Genomic DNA, 15879 nt, shown 5'->3' on the forward strand with positions numbered 1-15879 from the left:
GGGGTTAGGGAAACGAATTTATAGGGGAAAAAAATAAAATAAACCAATGTCACCTGCAGGGTGACCCGTATCTTGCCAAAAGGTGACCACGTGTGACTTCTTTAAGGTCACACTGAGGTGAACAGAGCTGCTATCCACCAGGAGCGACTCCTTGAGGAATATCTGCCTACGAGAGATTCCGATGAGAATCGTTCTACAGAGTAACCATGAAAAATATGCTTTTGCCTCATAACGTCACCAAATGACGTCATAATGTCTCAAGCTTGACATATCTAGAAAGCACTCAGAGGTGTTCAATTTGAGGCACTACACGATATGGTTCCTAAAACTTGAAAATTTGACCTTGGGGTCAAATATGTTTGACCTCAGGCGCTAACCATGAAGGTCAAGGCCAATCGCCACCAAAAACTAATCAGCTGAGCGCCAGACCATATACTACATTCCCATAAAGTTTGGAGACGATTAGATTAAAATTACTCAAAAAATAAGGGTTTCGTCAACTCCCCTGATTTGCGACAAAGTGACCTTGACCTTTGACCTTGACCTTCAAAATTTTATGCGCTGAAAGGGACCTCTATAGGCCTCTGATATACGAAGTTACAAAAATTTCCAATGATAACTGTGCTCTGCAAAGTGATTTATACGTGATTACAGACAAAAAAAAAAAAAAACACATGAAGGTCAAGGCCAATCGCCACCAAAAATTAATCAGCTAAGCACCAGACCATGAACTATATTCCCATGAAGTTTGAAGACGATCTGATCAAAATTACTCAAAAAAATAAGGGTTTCGTCGACTCCCCTGATTTGCAACAAAGTGACCTTGCCCTTTGACCTTGACCTTCAAAATTTTGTGTGCTGAAAGGGATCCTCTATAGGCCTCTGATATGCGAAGTTACAAAAATTTCCAATGATAACTGTGCTCTGCAGAATTTTTTATACGTGATTACAGACAAAAAAAAATAAAATAAAATAAAAAAAATACAAGCTGACTAACATATCTTGCAAAAACTTTGTTTTGGCAAGATAATAAAACAAAAAAAAAGTTGGGGCTAAATTTGTGTTATGCAAACTAAGGGGGTGGGTATGAACAGAGACAGGCAAAGGCGATAGGTTGAGAGGGAGACAGTAGGGTAGGTCCGAGCCTGCCTTCGGAGTGGCCAGCGCCACCGCACTCCCTCCACGAACCTCCAGTACAAGACAAGAGGCCGGCCAGCTTCATCTGCCGGCCGTTTTGCTACAAGGCCTGTGCCGGTCAGTTCATCTGCCGGCTGTTTTGCTACAACGGCCTTGTCTTGCCTTGTCTGCCTGCCTTTGCCTTGACCCCATGCCTGCTAGCCCTTCCTTGCATTTTCCCCATCATCCATCATCATGTGCACCAGGATCATCACGCGTTCTGCAGGGACTGCCCTGTAGGCAGCCGAATCACGGGACTGCATTGGCGGCCCGTGCACCGTGTTGTCCATCCCACCATCTGCACCACGGGACTGCATTGAGCAGCCCGTGCACCGACCGCTCATTTTGTTTGCTTGCGCTCATTTCAAGGGGGAGGCCAAGGACTGCATTGGTACAGCCGGCCACATTCCCCGTCACCTGCATTTGTTTCATGAGCCAGAGACTGTGTGTGAGCAGCCTGGCTCCCTGCTTCTTTTCCCACAGAGTCCATCAGTCCTGGGCCATGGTTTAGTGTACAATGAACAGTACAAGTTAAGGCAAATTGTACATGACTTTTGCGCCCCCTGCATGTTTGTCTTAGCGCCGGCAATGTATTCAAGTCATCAGCATTAGTGGATTTGTTTAGTTAGTTACTCAGCCCGTAGGTTATTTACTTTTGGGACACAAATACACCTAATGTCGCACTCAGGGATCCAAAGGTAAATCGTACGAGGGGAAACTTACACATGATGGCAGACGAAAATTCGACGACTCGGGAAGAGTCTGTAAAAAGGGGAGGGGTAGTGTTACGGCTGTGGAAATTCGCAGAACACCAAAAAAGGTCCTTAGATCAGTTATGCCGATAAGTCCGTGTTCAGTTAGATTTCCCCACCGTTGTTTAATGGGATTTATTCGTGTCACCAGGGCTGTGATCTTTGAGTTAGCCGTTTTTCTTTTGCTATCGTTATTTTGGACCAACCATCACGCCAAACACCAACCACCTTCTCCACCACGCCAACCAACCACCACCTTCCCCACACCAACCACCAACTCCACCATGCCAACCACCAACCACCTTCTCCACAACGATGACATCTCCTCACCATCTCCCAAACCGCATCTCCCCCGATACCCAACAACACGAATAACATCGCCTCACCTTGATCCCCGAAGCGACGCCATCTTTGCACCAGCCGCGGCGAGTCCGCATCGAACGGCATCGCTGCAGGCACACGCGGGGGGGGGGGGGGTTGCTCGCCGAGCAAGTTTGGTGATCTCGCGCACGTCGCTCTGTGGAAGCTTCGCCTCGGAATTCGGATCAAGAGAGTGAAAGGGGCGGAGTCAGCGGGGGGGTCGGAGAGTGGAAGTCAAAATCTCGCCTCACGAACCCTATAAAACGGCGTGCAGAGCGCCAGTTCAGTCAGTCTGGAGAGGACGAGGAGCCGCGTGGAAGTCGGAAGCCTGAAGCCTGCAGTAGCTGGAGAAGCTGAGGAGAACGGAGGAGGCGCGAACAGGGAGCGTGGCTAAGCCTGCTGCGCCACACGGAGCTGCGTGTTCGTGTGCGAGCCAGAGAGAACTCGCCAACCAGCTCTGAACGGTCCGCTGAGGGACGAACAGGTTCTTAAAAGAGAGCATCAACTCAAAAAGAGCAAAGACCCGTTCGTTCCTCTCAGGCGTTGCCGGCTGGGGCCCGAATCACCAGGCCGCGGAGAGCCGCGGTTACGCTAGCTGCCGTGGGGAAGGAGCATCGTGGGTCGCCCCAGCGAGGAAGGTAACCTGCGCGGCCTCGCGGAGCCTCTGCGGTCTACACGGCTCCGTGCAATAAAGACCCAAAGAGGTCCAGTCTGCCCCTCGTCTGTCCTGGCGCTTTTCTTTGCTTTCGAATGAATGTTGTGGCGCCATGTCCACAAGTAGAACTGTATAAGTGACTGTACATAATAGACGGTATTAGCTCTTTCCTTTGCATTGTGTTTGGCTGTATAATTGTATGTGTGCGTTTTGTATTGATTCCATACCTGAATGACTGCAAACGTGTGGGAAATAATAAATGTGCTTATTTGAATGTGAACCTGTTCGTCGTGTCATTTTCCCCGTTGAAACGCCATATTGCATTTCGGAATGGTCGCGGGCTTTTTGATAGCCGATAAAAGAATCGGGTCCAGCGAGGTCTCACAATAATACCCCGCTCGGTTATCCCAGAATGGAACGAACCGCTTCAGCGGTTCGTGTCCGAGCAGACCTCGCTGAGGTACGGTCTCTCAGTCGGCTGCCCGCACGAATAATTAGGTATATCGACAATTGACCCTGTCACGCGTGGGTAGAATATTGACTAGGCCGTGGTGTGCGCTTGGAGCACACCCGTGACTGGTTTTCGGCGTTGTTCCGGAAAGTCGCGACTGAATTGTCTGTTCGGTGGGCGAAGCGACCGCTATTGGTTAGACGCGGTCGTCCGCACGTCGGCAGGCGGAGATTCGTAACAATATAAACAATTAGATGTGCAAATGAATATTTATAATGGTGATTATTATGATCACATTATGTGTCTTAATTTGTAGTTGAGATTGGCTGCGGCCTGAAACTAAAATATCCTTTTCAAAAAATGTGAGCCAAATTAAAGTAACCACATACTTGTTCTGACCAAAAAACAACAATTTGATCATTGTGGTGCCAACTTATGAATGTTTGGCATTGCTTCCACTTCAAAAGCACACCTATTGCTTTTATTCTACATCTTTCATCGAACATGTTTTTAGCAGCGTCTCGCGTAGCGAACTCTGCTCTAAGAGAGCTTGGCGTTGTTCTTCTCCTTCTTCTGGTGAAGACAAAACCTTTCTGACTCGGCTCTTTTATATACAGGATCCGGATCCCCTTAAATACTAAACACCTGTACACATCCTCGCATTGACGGTGCCTTTTGAGAGCGTCTATCATGAACTTTTAAATATATTCGGACATTTGCTTTTTGGTTTTGAAAAGTTACGTTCCTATTTAAAGATTATTCCATTTAATATATTGTAATTTCATAAATACACTATTTTCTCGGCATGAACGAAGATCGTCCATGACGGACGTGACGAAATATGGGAAGTTGTTTTTTTTTTAATTAATTCTTCTTCCTCTTCTGGTGAAGACAAAACCTTTAGGATGCGGCTCTTGGACACATTTGTCCTTGTTTTTAAATAGTGGGCCTTTTTAAAAATAGAAGGGATTGAGAACAACTCTTGAATTTTCTACCACAGTTTGCCTATGTATGTGTCTTTAAGTGACAAAAATTTAAAAGAGCTGTGTAACTGTCAACATGGTGAACAATTGGGGTAAACCCGGGGTAAATTTCAGTGTTGTTGAGTCTGGAGCAAAGTTCAGACACCTATAGCACCCAAGATTTTGCTCCAAAAGGTTTGTTTTCTTGTGTAAATAATCCAGTCACTAGATTATGTAAATCAGGCAACAAAATTCTTCAAGATGAAAAAAAACTGACTGTTGGCAGCAATTTGAAAACTTACATTTTTTTGACTGCATGTTACAAATCACTACTTTTGAGAGTACTTATCTTAAGTATTTTAAGTAGAACATTTTTTTTATGTCAGATTCTGAAAGCCTCACTAATAGACACCATTTGTGTGAATTTTCAGAACTCTGTAAAACTCTGGAACTTAGAGCCCTCCAAAAATTCTTCAGATACAAATCTGCAACTCGTGATTGCCAGAATTGAAACACCCCTAGGGTGTTTGTAGGGCCATATCTCAGACACTACTTGGAATTTTGAGCTATAACTTGGCAAACCTTCCTCATATATGTTAAGGTAGCTTTGAGAATTTTTTCAGAAAAATCTGAGGTCACCGCAACCCCCAGCTGATTTGACACGGAATGAGCCATATGTATAAAATAAAAATAACGAAATAAGATTAACAAAATAAGAAAACAATCATGAAATGCAAGGTCAGACTTGTGACCAGTAAATATCCACATGTCGAGATATCACACTGTATCCTATATATTAGTAGTTTAACCTTTGTTGGTGTGCAGACACCTTCCAAACTGCCGAATATTTTGCAGATCACGATGTACGATCATCATAGTGGCATGATATCAGTGCCATAGTGACATCAGTGAAAAAATTAAAACACAAGCAGGATGAACCATGACATTCCCACAAATAGTTGCAGTTATGATACAATATTTGAACATTTGGGTCTGCATGGTCCACAGACCTCAGGTTGGGAACCACTGCTATAGACAACACATAGAACTAGAGAGTTGATAGCACATGATGGCCCACGCAGTGTTCAACTACATACCTCAATTTTAATAAAAGTAATGATTTCAAAGATTGTAAAAAGAAAAATTAAAAAATCCAGAGGTTTAGCATGATTGAAGCAGTCTTATGCACCACCTTATTTAACATGTCCAAGTACTGCAAAACTGGAGATTCTTGGACGTATTGTTATGAATTTGGAAGCTTACTGCACACAACAGCCAGGTCCGATAGATCAGTTATATCGGTAAGTATGTGTTTCTAGGTGGGGTCCCGTTCTATGTTTAATGGGTGATTAATTGTACGTGCGCTGGGGATTATTTTATAGTTAGGATTTTTACATCCCAAAATAACAACAACACTATAGACCATTCCCCGCACGATGGCGTGTCGAACATGCATGTGGGCGGAGTTCCCTCGGTCACCGAAGTTCTGACTCCACGCTTCGGCCAATCGGAAGGGTGAGAGTGCGTTTGCCGCCTTTCAGCCAATGGGCGCAGAGCGAGCTCCAAGAGAAGCAGAGTCTCTTCGGGAGGCGGGGGATCGAGACGCTCCGACACACCCCCCGACCAATCACAGGGAGACGACCGATTTCCCCCGGCAAATGAGGGGTGCGGTGATGTGAGACACATTCGCCCACCCCCCCTCGACCCCACAAGAGAAGAAATAGACGGGACGGCGCGGTCATCTCGTGGCTGGTCTCGTCTTGTCGCTGGCTATGGTCTCGTCGCGTGCCGGAGGAGCGTGCTGGAGCCCGACGCTGCCCTCCGTACCCAGTGCTTGCAGCGGCATCGAGTTGCGGGTTCAAGTCCCGCCTAGCCAGATCGTCAAGGGCCGCACGAGGCGGGAAGGTCCAAGCTCGCTCTGGTCTCCAGCTCACCTTTCCTCGAGCTGGAAACCTTCAATAAAGACCCGACTGGGTCCAATTCTTTGGGTATTTGTGCGTGCGTGTGTGTCCGTGGGCCACGTCGATAAGTAGAATTGTGAAGTGATTTTTGTTGTACATTATTTGTCACTGCTAATTCGGATAACTCTGCTCTTTGTGTGCTTCCCTTCCCCCCCATTGTAAATAAATCCCCTCTTGTTGAATGTCCCAGCTCGTCCTTGTCCTTTCCACCATTGGTTTGCCGCACTGCGAATGGGAATTAGGAGGCCTCATTGTTGCCGAAATCATGCAATTGGCCGGCAGGGTTCTGGTACTCTCCGCTCAGGGTACGATTCAGATCCGGCTCTAACGGCCTGGATCGCGCAGATCCTGCCGAGGGTGAATTTCCCTGGTAGTTTGGACGACGTGGGTATTTAGGTACATTGAAATTGGCAATTGACCCTATCCCACGTGGTCGACCTAGTGGCGATCTTCGGTCCGATAAGGGACCCATGACCTTCTGGATTTATCTGAGGTACGACCTAAATTCCGGGTGTCCGGTGGAACCGACTCTTCTGTTCCCTCTAGCGGTCGTGCTCGCCACCGAGACCCGGCCCCACAACAGTATTACAACAGGTGATTCGTGTTCTGCAGTGTTCAAGTATACAATTCAATTTAAATAGAGGTTTAAAGGTGTATAAATCAATTAATTCCAGGTTTTACCACAGTTTTATCCAGTGTCTTATTACAGTACCTATAGAAAGTCTACACCCTTTGTTGCCTTATAGCCTGGAATTAAAATACATTAAAATCAATTTTTTTTCCATCTTTATTTATACGTCGGAACCCACAACTTCCAAATGAAAAACAAATTCGACAAATTTCGGAAAATTAATTTTAAAATATAAAACTTGAATATCATGGTTGGACAAGTGTCCATCTGGAATGTGATATAGGTCATTTGGGTGTCAGGCATATCGCTTTAGGAATCGTTATTTTCCCCCTGAGGCAGTTATTGCCCTGTCCAACTCCATTCCCACATAAACAGTGGTCTTTTGTTCCTGCTATTTTTTTGGTGGGGGGGGGGGAGGGTGAACACAAGGTATTGTATCGTTCTAATTTTGTCAATTTTCGACATTTTGTTGTGCTTCTAACATTGTATATTGAGTGATAGTTTTGGTGTTGGTGGAGCTCAAGTTTATTTTGAATTCAGTTTTATCGCCTGATGTATGATTTATCGTGATTGTATGTGACCAACACCAAGACACATTCCTTGTATTTAAATTGCACTTGGTGAAATAAAGTTCTTCTTCTCTGTGTTAAACTGTTGCGATTGATTATTTCAGCATAAAATCAGCAGCTCCTGTAGGTTTCCTCTGCTGGGTAGTGCATTTCATAGCAAAGACTCAATCATGAGCACCAAGGAGCTTCAAAAAGACCGCTGAGATAAAGTTGTGGAAAGGCACAGATCAGGGGATGGGTATAAAAATATTTCAAAGGTCTTGAACATCCCATGGAGCACAGTCAAGACAATCATTAAAAAGTGGAAGGCGGATGGTACCACCAAGACCCTGCCGAGACCAGACAGTCTCTCCAAACTGGATGACCAAGCAAGGAGGAAACTTATCAGAGAGGCCACCAAGAGGCCAATAGCAACTTTGAAAGAGCTACATGCCTTTATGACAAAGACTGGTCATTGTGTGCACGTGACAACAATATCCCAAGCACTCTACAAGTCTGGCCTGTCTGGTAGGACGGCAATAAGTAAGCCTTACTCAAGAAAGCCTACCTTGAGTCCCATTTGAAGTGTGCAAAAAAACTCCAGAGATTCTGAAACTATGTGGTGAAAGTTTTTTGGTCTGACGAAACCAAGATGGAACTTTTTGACCTAAATGCAAAAAGTTTCATTTGGCACAAACCCAACACAGCACATCACCAAAGGAACACCATCCCGACTGTGATCCATGGTCGTGGCAGCATCATGTTATGGGGATGTTTCTCATCAGCAGGGACTGGGGCACTTGTCAGGATAGAAGCAAAAATGGATGGAGTAAAATACAGAAAAATGCTCAAGGAAAACCTGCTGCCCTCTGCAAGAAAGCTGAAATTGGGACGGAAGATCAGCTTTCAGTACGACAACGACTCAAAGCACACAGCCAAAGCTACACTGGAGTGGCTAAACAAGAAAAAGATAATTGTCCTCGAGTAGCCTAGTCAGAGCCCCAAACTAAATCCAATCAAAAATCTTTGGCAAGACATGAAGATTGCAATCCATCAACGGTCCCCACACAACTTGACAGCTTGAACAGTTTTTATCAGAAGAATGGGCAAATATTACTGAATCAAGGTGTGCAAAGTTGGTGGAGACCTATCCCAACACTCACAGCTGCTGTCAAAGCTGCTTCCAACAAGTGTTAACTGAGGGTGTGGACACTTATACAACCAAGAAATTCTAGTTTTGTAATTTAAATTAAATTCTGAAATTTGTTTTTCATTTGAAAGTTGTGAATTACCATGTGAAAATTATACAGGTGAAAATTTTGAAATGGGGTGTAGACTTTCTCTTGGCACTATCACCCAATCTGAAATATCACATTTGTTATTCGTACCTGTGCTTTGTGTCCTTCGTAACATCTTTAAAAACAGCAAGTTTCCTGTTTGGAATAATTTCAATTTTGTTTAATTGGCACACAGGCAGACGGAATAAAAATACTATTTCACTTCTCTCTGCGCCTGTGCGGTCGGGACGAATTCAGAGCCAAAGTACAGTAATAATACAGGTCGATTTTCCGATTCATGTTCAAAATATAATATTTGATTGAAACAAGTTGTTCCTTAATCATAAAATGACGATAATAAACTGATAAGATGGACGGACGGACACAAACCAATTGCATAACAGCGCTTTTCACTTTGCGTGCGCAGGGTAAAAACAGGTTGTAGCATACGCACGAGATCTATAATCACAACTAACCCTCTAATCAATCAATCAGTCACTCAAGTAGCCAATTATATTGTTTTGAGTCATATTGACAGACAAAAATGCAGTCATACCTGGCTTGCTGCTTTAGTTGTCGGATCTCCGTGGTGAGGTGAGAAACGTTTTCCGGTGAAGGCCGAGAAATGCCATGAGGCATGAGATTCCAGTTAACAAACCGAGCAAAGTCACCCAGCAGTTCATCCTCCATGGCAGACAATCGCTGATTGACTGGGGATGAAAACAAGTATGGATTGAGTCATTCAGTTTCACAAAGATTCAAAACAGTATTAAACTAGAAGGGCACTCGGTAGAGCGTACATACCTCCGCCGCGCAACTCCTGATCCACGAGAACATATCGGGCCCAATACATTTTTCAAATATCATGCTATCCAGTTTATTGTCTTGTTTTTAAGCCCTATCTCTCAATGGTGAAGAATCACTTTAAAAATTAAATAAATCTCATATCCAGATCCAGATCCGGATTCGGATCTTCACCAAAATCAAATCAATTCTTCCTTGCCACACCCCAACCTGTCCACCAAGTTTCATCCAAATCTGTCCACAACTTTGAGATATCGTGCTCTATATCATTTTTGGCCCGATCTCTCAATGGTGAAGAATCAATTAAAAAATTATCAGATCCAGATCTGGATCCAGATCTTCACCAAAATCAAATCAATTCGTCATGGTCTCACACCCAACCGATCCACAACTTTTTGAGACATCCTGCACACAGACAAACAGACAGAAAGGGGTGAAAACACAACCTCCTTCAACCTTGATGGCAAAGATAGAAAAAGAAGCTTGTTAAACTTACAGAGTAAGCTCTTGTTTGTGTATTCCACATTTTGGTGATTTTAGATTATAGATTTGTGTACGTGTCCCAGTTGCCTGGTCCGAGCCTGACGAGTTGCATCAAAGCGACCACAATGGTCAACCGTTTAGACAACTCCCCACCCCCGGCCAGATCTCTACTGTGATAAGGCACTACTGTGCAGATTGGAGAGTCCCAATCAGGTGAGCATTACGCCCTAATAAGGCGCTACTGTGCAGATAGAGTCCGAATCGGGTGAGCATTACGCAAATAGGTGCCACGTGTCTGGATCTAATTAGGCCAAGCAACCTAAGACATGTGACACTGTCTTCTATTCGGTATGGAGAACGGCCACTAATTAATCCCTCAACAGGTCTTTTATAACCACCAAATAAAGTGGCCACCACAGTCAGAATTCACCTCCGAGACAAGGTATATTTAATAATGCAAGATCATGGGTCATGGTGAGAGCAACAGAACGAAGCAAAGCATGAATGTAATAATAAAATAATGAAACCCTCTTTTTACCCGCGAAGAGATATGCATCCACAATTCCGAATGAACGAATGGGAAATCCTTAAATAAGTATTTTCTTTAGGTTTCAGACACCCCACGATAGAAACACAAAGCAGGAATGACAGGACAATAGAGAGTTTGGGTAAACCATGCAAAGCCTGGTAGAACAATTAGGTGCCATGCAGCCCAGCAGGAGGCTGGGCGATCTCTCATGCCGATGGAGAGAGACAGAGGGGTGGCTTCAGTCTTAATGCCAGGCAGCTATAGGTAAAGCTTTATGAGTGGTTTCCAGATAATATGCACCCGCGAATATTGATGGAGGCGGCTGAGCAGGTAAGCGAGATGTTAACGGATATTTTCAATAGTTCACTGGAGTCAGGACAGGTACCGGAGGATTGGGTGTAGGAAATGTAACACCATTATTTATGAAAGGATCCAGAGAAGAATTGGGAAACTATCGACCCGTTAGTTTGACTTCAATTGTGGGGAAGGTGTTGGAGACATTAACGAAGGACCGGATGAGGAGCCATTTAAATAAATACGAACTAATTAAAATGTAGTCAGGATGGGTTCACCAAAGGTAGTTCCTGTTTAACAAATCGTTTGTTGTTGTATGAAGCAGTGTCCGATTGGGTGGATGAGGGAAACGCAGTGGACATAGTATATCTAGACTTTAAGAAGGCATTTGATAAGGTACCACATCGGAGGTTGTTAGCCAAAGTGAGGGCTTGTGGAGTGGCTGGTCAGGTCGCCAATTGGATTGCAAACTGGCTGAGTGGTAGGGAGCAAACGGTGGCTGTGAATGGGAGGATGTCTTGCTGGGAGGATGTAAGTAGTGGGGTACCTCAGGGATCAGTACTCGGACCATTACTATTCAATATTTACATCAACGATTTGGATCATGGGGTGAAGAGCAAGCCTTCCAAATTTGCAGATGACACTAAGCTTGGAGGTAAGGCAGATAGCAGAGGGGGTGGTGATCAGATTCAGGAAAGTATTGATACTTGTATGGATTGGGCAAAAGATTAGCAGATGGAATTTAACCTGATTAATGGGGGTAGAAAAGGTCAAGATTTTGGATAGGGGAAGATAAGACATGGTGGTGAACAGCTGTTTTGAAGAACTGGGGGGAAGAATGGGATTGAAGAGACTGTGAGAGTTTGTTCCAGAGGTGGGGGAAAAAAAAAAAAGAGGAATGAAAGGGTGAAGGTGAGCAGTGATTCTTGATTTTTGCAGTTTCACTAGAGGAGATTTTTGGCAGACCTTGAACATCCTGTGGAAATATAGGGGGGAGAGAGCACAGATGGGGGGGGGGGGAGGTGAGAGGGCAAGGCTAGAGAGGAGATGGTAGAAGACAGAAAGACCACTGACCTGCCTGCAGTGAGAGAGTGAGAGACCAAAAGACTCAGCTTCATCACGGGAGATACCAATGATCCTAAAAGCCTTGGTTTCCAAAACATGAAGCTGAGTTAAGTGTGAGGCAGAAGCACCACTCTAAAGGGGAGAGCAGCACTTCAACACGCTGTGGATGAAAGCTTTATGAATGGTTAGAAGCTCAGGTGTGCCAAGGAAGGACTTTGCAAAGGTAGGATGTGCAGTCAGCAACAGGCTTTGTAGCCAGCTTGGAGATGTGGCTTTCCCAGGAAAGATTGTGGCAAACAGTGAGGCCCAAAAGCTTGAATGCAAGGACTTATTCAAGAGGATTGTTGAGAAAGTAGATGGGGGGAGGGCGTTCTAGACGGTCCTTTCAGAGAGAGATATAATGCGGATTGAAAGACATCTTCCAAGTGTTTGACCATCTTGTGATTTTATCCAGGTCTGCAGAGAATGAAGAGGCTGATGCCTGCCAATCAGAGGGATGAGAGATGGAACGGCAGAGGGTGGAGTCATGAGTGAAGGGATAAAAGGATTTTCCAGAGTCAGAGAGACCACTGATGAAAACCAGAAAAAGCACAGGGCCTAGAACACTGCCTTGAGGAACTCCAGCTTGGACAGGAAGAGGTGATGAGAGAAGTCCATTGAGGGCCACACGTTGGCTGCGACAGGAGAGGAAGTGCATGAGACACGAGTGGAGATTGAGTTTGGTAATTTTAAACAAAGAAATTGGGAAAGGTATACGCCATTTAACTTTTTGTTTGTTTGTTTTTTGTATACCTTGTCGAGGCTTGTATGAGAGAAAACACAAAACTCATAACAAGGGGGGCAGGAGACCAGAGTGGTGGGAGAGGGAAGGACAAAACAGTGGGGAACAGAGACATTTGGAGATCTGTGGAAGGGAGAGGGATGGAGCGAGGAACACGGGGTATACAAGATGGACATTACAGGGACTTTCAGGAAGGAAGGCATGGAATTTGAAGGAGGTGGGTTTGGGGTGAATTAACAGGGGGAGAAAAGATTGTGGTTTTTGATGGGAGAAGATAAGAGGTGGTGGTGAACAGCTGTTTTAAAGGCCTGGAAGGAAGAATGGAATTGAAGAGAGTGTGGGAGTTTTTTTCCAAAGGTGGGGAAAAAAAAAAAAAGAGGATTGAAAGAGTGAAGGTGAGCAGTGATTCATGATTTTGGTCGTTTTACCACAAGAGGGTTTCTGGCGGACCTTGTGCGCCCTGTGGAAATATGGGGGGGGGGGAGGGGGGTGTACGTATCGCAGACAGATCAGGGGAGGCAAGACCGGAGAGGAGATGGTAGAAGACAGAAAGACCACCGACCTGCCTGTGGTGAGAGATTGAGAGTCCCAAAGACTCAGCCTCACCGTGGGAGATACCAATGATCCTAAATGCCTTGGTTTCCACAGCGTGAAGCCGAGAAAGGTGCGATGCAGGAGCACCAGCCCAGAAGGGAGAGCAGTATTCCATCAGGCTGAGACGAAAGCTTTGTAAGTGGGCAGGAGCTCAGGTGGGCTGAGGAAGGACTTTGCACGATGGAGGATTCCCATTCGGCGACTGGCTTTGGAGGCCAGGTTGGAAATCTGGCTTTCCCAGGAAAGATCATAGCAGATAGTGAGACCCAGAAGCTTGAATGAAAGGACTTTTTCCTGGGAGTTGTTGAGAAAGTAGATTGGGGGGGGGGGGGTTCCAAATGGTCCTTTCAGAAAGACATAGTGAGAGTGTGAGATTTGTCAGGATTGAAAGACATGTTCCACGTGTTGGACCAGTTTTTTTGTGATTGTACCCAGATCTGCAGAGAGCTAAGAAGCTGCTGCTTGCCGGTCTGAAAGATGACACATGGTACGGCAGAGGGTGGAGTCATCAGCAAAGAGATATATAGGATTCTCCAGAGAGATCATTGATGAAAACCAGAAAAATAACAGGACCCAGAACATTGACATGAGGAACTCCAGCCTTGACAGGAAGAGGGGATGAGAGAACTCCATTTAGGGCCACACGTTGGCTGCTTCAGGAGAGAATATCTGCAAGCCATAAGTGGAGATGGCCTTGGATACGATAAGAAGAGAGTTTGGTGAGCAGGGCAGGGTGCCAGACCGTGTCAAAGGCACACAAGATGTCGAGGGATACGGCTCTGATTTAATGTCCCGCATCGAGTTCCTCCATCCATTGTTGGGAGAGCAGAAGCAGCATATCCAGGGTAGAGTGACCTGGTCTGGAACCAAATTGATGATAAATACGTACACACACACGTACTGTTGTGGAAATGGACATAAAAAGGCGACGCATAACTAATATCACAACGAATTACTTTTCGCTTATGCTATACGGTACATTCATTCAAGGAAATATCTGCTCTATTCCAAGCATTATTAACCCCGAGGAGCCATTTCTGCAACAATACGTGCGCCGCGCGTTGTGATGAGTTTTATGTCACACAATATCCACGATGACACATATATATATATATATATATATATATATATATATATATATATATATATATATATATATATATATATATATATATATAGATTGCACCCAAGATAAAGTTATTGTAATGTTGAGAACTGATTAATCTTCATTTACCCGTCATCACTTGGAGTAGTCCATAGTTTCACAATTGTTGTTGTGCTATTCTCTGGGATTTTTGTGTGGAACAATTGCTGTGTTTGTGAGGTTTGTGTTGATCCGACAGGGTTGTGCTCTTACCTCCGAGCCGAGCTGTCGAGTTACTAGTAGATTCTCAACCCAACTCCGATCTGCCGGATTGTCGATTCGCGAGCAGGGCGTCGCATCACAAACCGTGCCGTCTCTCCGAATGATGTTAAGCCGGACGTCTCATCGACTGGCATTTGCAGGTGGACGTCAAAGATCTCATGGCGTCTTTCACGAAGAGCGAGCGAGTTCTTCCCGGCACCCTCGAGCAAATTCCAAACTCCAGCCCAATCGAACGGAAAGCCTGGCCAGCCGATTCGTGAAAGACTTATGGCAGTCCAATCTCCTGTGGCGGACCCTTCAAGAAGGTGAGGGTAATTGGAACCGTATTATTAATCACAATAAGCCGGCACACAAGGTAAAAATGGTTAAATAATAATAATAATAATAATAATAATAATAATAATAATAATAATAATAATAATAATAACATTCAATGATATAACTTTAAATAATTTTATTTAAAAAAAATTTTTTTTAATTAAAATAAATAAATAAATCAGCGACAAGAACGATCTCATAAAAAAAAAAGATTACCGACCATGAACGGAACCGTTACATTCAAATTGATAGTTAATGAAACATTCAAACCTTTACTCCCTCGGGAGAATGAACGTCACAGGGAATTGTAAAACACACACAGAGCGATATCAAAGGTAAACAAATCCTTATCAGCATCACGAGTCACGCACTGCCAGACGATGACCGCGGCACCCACGTCTTCCCTCACAACTATCGGGCGAATCGAATGTGTAATAATTATTTATGGCGCACCCGAACACTATTTTATCATTCCGTGGATTGCACTGAATATCCCTTCCTCCTGTACTTCCTCTTCCTCCTCTTCTTTTTATTCCTCGGTATTCTTCTTCTTCTTCCTCTTCTTCTTCTTCTTCTTCTTGTGGCCTCGAGTTTCAATGACGTTTTCAGGGACGTGAGGCTCTAGATATGCCACCAAGCTCTTATTCCTCTTCCTCATTTTCTTCTTTTTCTTCTTCTTGTTATGTGTCCTCGAGTTTCAATGACGTTTTCAGAGACGTGAGGCTCTAGATATGCCACCAAACTGAACACTTCGGAAGGAAACCAACAACTTCCGGCAGTTGACCCGTTTCTTTTTGGTTCACGAAAAAATATTTTCACGAAAAATATAAGTGACCACTATATTCGTTATTGTTGTCTGTCTGTCTGTATGT

The 15879-nt window shown here is 44.5% G+C and overlaps 1 protein-coding gene across 5 annotated transcripts in view; it reads right to left on the reverse strand.

The window, feature by feature from the left end:
- Window positions 1-15599, reverse strand: part of TBC1D24 (TBC1 domain family member 24) — a 45548-nt gene extending 29949 nt beyond the window's left edge. Inside the window, exons 1-4 of one of the 5 annotated variants that reach the window (XM_085885371.1) lie at window positions 15461-15599; window positions 14681-14984; window positions 9330-9483; window positions 2315-2377 (exon numbers count right to left, since the gene is read on the reverse strand). In XM_085885371.1, coding sequence (XP_085741497.1) covers window positions 2315-2377; window positions 9330-9463 — 197 coding nt within the window. In that variant the 5' untranslated portion in view covers window positions 9464-9483; window positions 14681-14984; window positions 15461-15599. Of the gene's footprint in view, window positions 1-2314; window positions 2378-9329; window positions 9484-14680; window positions 14985-15277 lie in introns of all 5 variants that reach the window. The other 4 variants (XM_085885373.1, XM_085885369.1, XM_085885370.1 and 1 more) reach the window with 4 other exon arrangements.
- Between the last annotated feature and the right edge of the window lie 280 nt (window positions 15600-15879).

This window comes from Eptatretus burgeri, chromosome 6 (assembly GCF_056783735.1).
Source record: "Eptatretus burgeri isolate ZD-2024b chromosome 6, Ebu_testis_v1, whole genome shotgun sequence".
NCBI classification, from domain to species: domain Eukaryota; kingdom Metazoa; phylum Chordata; class Myxini; order Myxiniformes; family Myxinidae; genus Eptatretus; species Eptatretus burgeri.